General features: G+C 43.0%; 1 protein-coding gene across 1 annotated transcript in view; it reads left to right on the top strand.

Moving 5' to 3' along the window:
* Nucleotides 1-2,282: 2,282 nt before the first annotated feature.
* GPC5 (glypican 5) overlaps nt 2,283-6,746 on the top strand; it is a gene marked incomplete at both ends in the record, with an annotated part of 1,327,667 nt that continues 1,323,203 nt past the window's right edge. The window contains one exon of the mRNA XM_079721818.1: nt 2,283-2,448. Within this exon, the coding sequence (XP_079577944.1) occupies nt 2,283-2,448 (166 nt within the window). The remainder of the gene's footprint in view (nt 2,449-6,746) is intronic.

The raw sequence follows: 6,746 nt of genomic DNA, 5'->3' as shown, positions 1-6,746 counted from the left end.
ACACTGTAAAGGGTTACTTAGAAGCTTTGCATTTAGAAGGATACTAAAGTGTATTTTAAATAATGACCCTTTAGAGATTCTTCTATCTACAAGTATTGGTATTTCAAAGCAAAACACAGTGCTATTACATAAAAGGCATTCAATAAATGTTTATTGAATAACTTTTGAAAAACGAGGCATTATCACTGTTAAATTACAGACGTTCCTCCCTGGCTTCATCTTTAATGTTTACAGGTAAACTGAACAAAAGATTAGTTATAGTACAGTGTGTAGAGATTTTGCTCTAGAGTGTTCACACGAAAGGCACTTTGCTATTGTATCCTGGTTGGCAGAAGGAAGCTTGTCTTAAAGCTCATCCATGGTGGTAGGAGTAGGGAATAAGAGGTAGAAACAAAATATTTATTTTTGTAATTGAGGACATTTTACATGGACTGGACATTTATTTTCTCATTAGATCCTATTCCATTTCTGTATATAACTCCCCACCTAATTATTCTGCTGAAACAAATTGCAAAAACATCGAGAACTTCCTTACATGTCTCTGGAATCCCAATTCTGCCTAGCTTACTGTTTTTCTAAAAATATAGTATGGGCTTACCTGGTGGCGCAGTGGTTGAGAGTCCGCCTGCCAATGCAGGGGACACGGGTTCATGCCCCAGTCCGGGAGGATCCCACATGCCGCGGAGCGGCCGGGCCTGTGAGCCATGGCCGCTGAGCCTGCGTGTCCGGAGCCTGTGCTCCACAACGGGAGAGGCCACAACAGTGAGAGGCCCGCGTACTGCAAAAAAAAAAAAATAAAAAAATAAAATAAAATAAAAATATAGTATGTGTTCAATCAGTATTTCTTAGTTGATTAGTTTTTACTGAACCATCAATCATTCTCAGTGGTGTTTGTGATTTTATCCTTGTAAGACAAATTGTTTTAGAGATTCCAAGTAAATGAATTGGACCAAGTAATCTCTGAGATTCTTTCTCCCTGGCCTGATGCTTTTAAGTAGTTTTGTTTTACTGGAGGAGGACTGTCTTCAGGTGCCTGTAGATGATGAAACACTCTTGTCATTCACAGTCTTAGTGTTAAGTCAGTCATATTTCAAAAATACATCTGGCCCTTTGGCTTATGATTTCTAATGCAGTCCTTTTGTAAATTGACAAAATTCCTTTGTCATTTTAAAATCACTTAAAGTCTTCATTTTTCTCTTCCTTGTGAGAAACTCCCCTGAGCACTTTTACCCTAGTAGTTCTTTGAGGAATGTTTTAAAGAAATTCCAGAAGTGGTAAAGCTCAGAAGGGCCCTTATAGATACAAAGTACTGAAGCAAAATATGATGCTAAAGGGTAATAAGAGAATAAACTGGACTTTACTGTGAAAATAAGAACGTTATAAGGTTTGAATGTAATTTTTATGACTTCTAATTTTTTTCAGAAAATCGTAATGTTACAAAAAAAGTTCCAAAGCAGCAAACATACAGCAATTAAAAAAAAATAACGTCTCCTGTACACTCTTTTAAAACCTAAGTGCTATCAAGCCTCTCAATTGAGATCTTTAACTATAAATAGTTTTTTGCCTTTTGTATTGTGCCCAGATCCCATTTCATGCAATTTGAATACAAATTCCTACGCATTGAGGACCTTGATTTATACGGAAGTATTTATATGGAAGTATTCCCAGTTGGTGTTTCTCATCTCTTGTCTTCTCTAAGCCTCTTCGTACATTCGCTCTTCTTTTCATCAGACTGCAGTTCCTCGGAATGGATCGGGAGAGCGAGGTCGGGTTCCGTTTTAGTTGTTTCCTGGCTCCACGCAGCGCCGCTCTGCTGTCTCTCCAGCGTGTACCACCTTTGACAGGCTCCACCTGTGAGGCCCCGGGCGGCACGCGGGGGGCGGGGCCTGACCACGGGGCGGGGGCGGGGCCTGTCCGCGGAGCCCGACTGGCGGCGCGTCCCAGGTCGGCCGCTTCCAGCCGAGCCCCCGGCGACCGCGGCGGTGGCCCGAGCCAGATACTCGCGGGCTCCGTGCGACTCCAGACGTTTCCTCGCTCGCGCGGCGCCATCTCGCCCCGCTGGAGAGGGAGACCTGGCGGCGCTCTGCCCGAGAACTCCGGTGTCTCAGTCTTGGGGCACCTCCGGAGAAAGCCAAGTGCCCGCAGGTGAAGCCGGCGTCCTAACTCACCGATAGAACGTACCTCTTGGGAACCTCGACCGCCGAGCCTTTTCCAGCGCCTGCAGCGCAAGGCGCGCGGGGAGAGTGGGGTCCACGGCGGGGGAAGGAGTGACCAGGACACCGATGATGGACGCACAGACCTGGCGCGTGGGCTGTCGCTGTCTCCTCCTTCTGGCTCTCGTTGGGTCTACCCGAAGCGAGGGCTTGCAGAGCTGCGAAGAAGTTCGGAAACTTTTCCAGTGGCGCCTGGTGGGACCTGTCAAGGGGCTGCAGGATTCGCCGCGGGCAGGTAAGGCGCGGAGCTGTGCGTCTGGGCGCGGGCTGAGGCGTCCGGAGCGCCGGCCCTGCGCTCCCCAGGTTGTCAGAATGGCTCTTCGTGGGAAGATGACCTTTGAGGCCCTTGGGCCGCGCAAGGTGAATCCTGGGGAGGCCTCTGGGGAAGCGCGGCGTGAACATCCCGAGCGCAGCTCCGGGGACTCCCTGACTCCGCCTGCGGCTGAGCCGTTTGCTTCCCGCCAGGCTCCCTTAGTCTCGGCGGATGCGCTGGAAGGGGCCGGTAAACCTGCCAGCGGGCGACAGCGCGGCCTGACCGCGTTTCTGTTCCGCGTGGGAACTTCCCCAGTTCCCCGCCGGGGGGCTTCGGTTGGCTGCTTTCTCGTACGGTGGACGGAGTTGGGTTGGTCGCTGTAAGTTTGATAGTAAAAACACAAAGCTGCCTTATCCTCCTTTGCTGGAGAATGGGGCACTGACTAGGGCGGCCGGTCTCCTCTGTCATTAAGACTCGCCCTCCCTGGTGTGACCCTTAGCTGCCCCTCCGCGCCCGGGCATCAAGCCCTCCTTGCAGGGACCTAAACTACCCAGCGTGTCTCTCGGAACCACTGGGTAGATGCAACGCCTGAAAGATGTGCCGGCAACAGGCGATCAAACAGAATGCATGGGGGAGCCACTTGACATGGATGAGATCTTCCAGAGATTGAAAGGGAAAGAATACAGTAAGTGTGGCCAGCGTCGATTCTGCTTCTCGTAAGCGCGTGTGCCTGCACCTTTACCCTGTGCTCCGTGGCCCCTCCGCGCAAATTTCCTTCTGCGGGCGGGATTTCCAGTTTACATTCGGTCTGGAAGAATAGGTCTTAGTTGTCAAAGGGGACAGCAGGTGTCTGGAGCTAAGATCGATCTTACTGGAGCAATGCACCTAATTACGAGGCCAACACATTGACAAATGCTGTGAGCTTATTGGTTGGACGAAGAACTTGTGGAGGATGCTTGGGTCTAAAATCCATCCTCTGAGTTTGTATGGTGAGGGGGCTTGCTCTTAGCACTATGGAGCTGTAGCTCTTCCGCTTGATTTCTTTGCTGGTTGTCAACTCAGTTCTGGAGTCATCCCACAAGGAAAATCTGGCCATCTGAGCCCACCGAAACCATTTTAGTTTACAAGACTAGTCTTATAAACAAACACACATATTTATTTGAATACCTATTCGGTACTAGGCACTTTTTCTATACTACTTGAAACAACATAGTTGGATATTCTCAGCTGAGGGCAGTTCTGTTCTCAAACGATGCCACCCCCTTGTAAACCTGTTCTTATTTCGGTGCATTCATTTCATTAAAAAAAAACCCCAAACCCTCACTTGTCAGTAGCTAATGCAACTAAAATGAGTGTGTGTGTTGGGGCAGGGGACTTGGTGAGGGCATTGAGCTGTGAAATCCTCACCTGAACCATAGATTTTGCCCCCCAGATCCCATAATTTTGGCTGATACGTTTCAGTAAATGTTGACAGTAAGGCCTTGATTTCACCACCCATCTCATGTCTCAGTATATCTGGTACCTGCTAAATGTAATACAGTGACTAGAAGGTATTACATTTCTAGAACCTTGTGTGTGTTTCATCTCTTTTGAAGAGGAACTTTGCAGCGTATCAGTCACTGGCATAACATTTTACTGAAACTGAAACTCTGTCCTACAGAGAAGGAAATGGTTGTACTTATTTGTGTTTGATATACATGACACACAAAAAAGAGCCAGGATGGCAGGCGCCTTCTTTTCTAAGGCATTCTGGATTGTTTCCCCATTGCTGGTACCTTTCTTTATCTGTGGCTTAAGGGCTATGGGGGACTCCTAGCAGCACCTCCTCAAGGGGCCGTGCGGGGCTGCACTCTTAGGGACGTCAGTGGTGCTGGTGAAAAGAAGTGCTGAATTCTTTTGATATTTGCATTAAGAAAAAGTCACGTGAAAGTATTATTGTGAATCAGAATCACCCAATAACAGGCACTTACATCTGAGTTTGATATAATTCTGAATTTTTATTGTTTCTCTATTGTTGGTCATTTTTTATTTGAATAATTAACTGAATATTAAACTGTTTCTTTGGACAAGCACTCACATCTGAATTTGATATAATTCTGAATTTTTATCATTCCTCTATTGTTGATCATTTTTTATTTGAATAATTAAATGAATATTAAACTGTTTTTTTTTAACATAGACGTCTCTTTTCTTTCCACTAAAAAAACTTTCATTCCCCATTGGAGTAAACCACACATACCACATGGTTCATAAATGCTTTTCTTTATTTTTGTATTTATATGTGATCTATAATATTTAGCTTGATTGAGTATAGTAGTTGAATCTTATTTTCTAAAATTATCCTCAGTCTCAAGAGAGAACATAGTTAATATCTAAGTAGTCATTCTCACATAAGAATACAAATATTAATATTCTTTTTAGCAGGTGTATGTATTTAGCACATAGGCTTTCATTGACTAAAGCTAATACATTTAAATTTGGTATTTGTTTTCCTTGAAAGTTAATTTTTTTAGTGCTTTCTTGCATTTCTTGTCCACAAGCAGTTAATTCCTGAGATGCCTGGCCAAAATGCCACTTTTAAAATATAAGCAGGTAGAATAACTTTTTACAGTTTCATTCTATATTTGTGACTTTTACATCTTCCGAAAACTATGTTACCCAATTCGAAATTACTAAAATGGTGAGAACAGCCATTTAAGCTGTTTCTCAGATTCCTCTCACCTTTGTTCTCTACGCTGCTCCAGTTCTTTTAAGCCTATTGAGCTCCTAAGGATGTTTGGATGAGAAATGTAAAAAAGGAGAGAAGGTGTAAATGTGATTAGAATGACAGATTTCCCTGTGTTCTGATTTTATTTCCTAGGTAGTAGTCAAGGTGCCCTTTGCTCTTGTTTATTTCATCCAGAAAAGAACTGTTAGTGAAAATGTCTTTTAAAAGGTCCTTTTATTTTTATTTTTTTTTATTGGGGAGAAGGGATAATGCTTTCCCATTGAAGTTCTCTTCACACAGGCATTGTTCACACATGCATTATTTCCTTTTTTTTTTTTTTAAAGAAGTTAATTCAGAAAGGAGAAGCTTATAAAAATCCAAGGCTACCTTCAGATTTTATATACCAACTAGTTTTTAAAGTGTGGATGTTGCTTGATACAGAGAGTAGCGTGTGAAAGATAACTTTTTCCTGGTAGCTTTGGCTGAAAATGGTATAATAAAAATAAACTTGATGTGGCAAAGTTAAATTCTAATACTACAGGACACTTTAAGTAGTGCGCTATAGTTCTTTTTTTTTTTTTTTAAACTGCTTTCATTATAATCCAGTCTTATATTGGCTTCAAGGGCAGTGTTGTTTTATACTGATACCCAAGAGAAACAATCTACTTGGTGACCTTGGAGTTTGGAATTATAGACATTTGGGTTCAAAACCTGGTCCTGGTACCTGTAGCTCTGTGACCGAGGTTAATCAGTTGTCCTCTTTGAACCTCCATTTTCTCATCTGTAAAATGGGGATGTTAGTTCTCAAAGGCATGTTGCGTAGATGAAATGCAATAATACATGTATGTAAAATAGCACAAATCTAGATACATAGTAAGTGCTCAAAAAATGCATTGCTGTTATTACAGTTTTTTATTTTAGTGTCTTGATTGTAACTGAACTTGACCTTTAAGGGTGAAATTTTAGTTTTGGATCTCTATAAATCAGAATGTGTTTTATAATAACTAGTTTTTTAAAAGTCACAGATGATTGTTTTTAAAATTGGGAAATAGGTTTCTATCTAAAATGATACTTATTAGGTCATGGTGAACATTTTGTTTCTTTTCATGAGCTAATGGAAAATCTGAAATGGTTTAGATTATGGTGAATGTTTTGTTTCTTTTTGTAAACTAATGGAAACTATAAGAAAGAAACCTATCTGAAATGGTATTTCTTAGGTTATGGTGAATATTCTGTTTTTTTGTGGACTAAGGGGAACTCTAAGAAAGAAGCCAAGCTGCACTGCACCACTGCTACCTGCAGCACCCATAGCCACTGGTTCCACCACCATCCTGCTGTCTATATTCAGGGAGGTGAAGGAGTGTGTAGGAGATGGCTTAGGGAGTCACATCATTAGATGGCTGGTGGCCATAGTCACTACTGACAGTAATCTCAATTTGGGACTCTTGTTTCGCATGAACTAACCCTTTTTGCTGCTTGGGCAGCATGGTTATGGTGATCCAAAACCATAAGAGGGACCCACAGGCTGATGTTGGGCAGATTAGTAATAACAGGCTTGTCTGGGGTTGAAGTC

Source organism: Hyperoodon ampullatus, assembly GCF_949752795.1.
Source record: "Hyperoodon ampullatus genome assembly, chromosome: 16".
In the NCBI taxonomy this organism is placed as follows: Eukaryota; Metazoa; Chordata; class Mammalia; order Artiodactyla; family Ziphiidae; genus Hyperoodon; species Hyperoodon ampullatus.
Note: the sequence above shows the minus strand (reverse complement) of the source record. Positions and strands in the feature narration are given on the sequence as shown.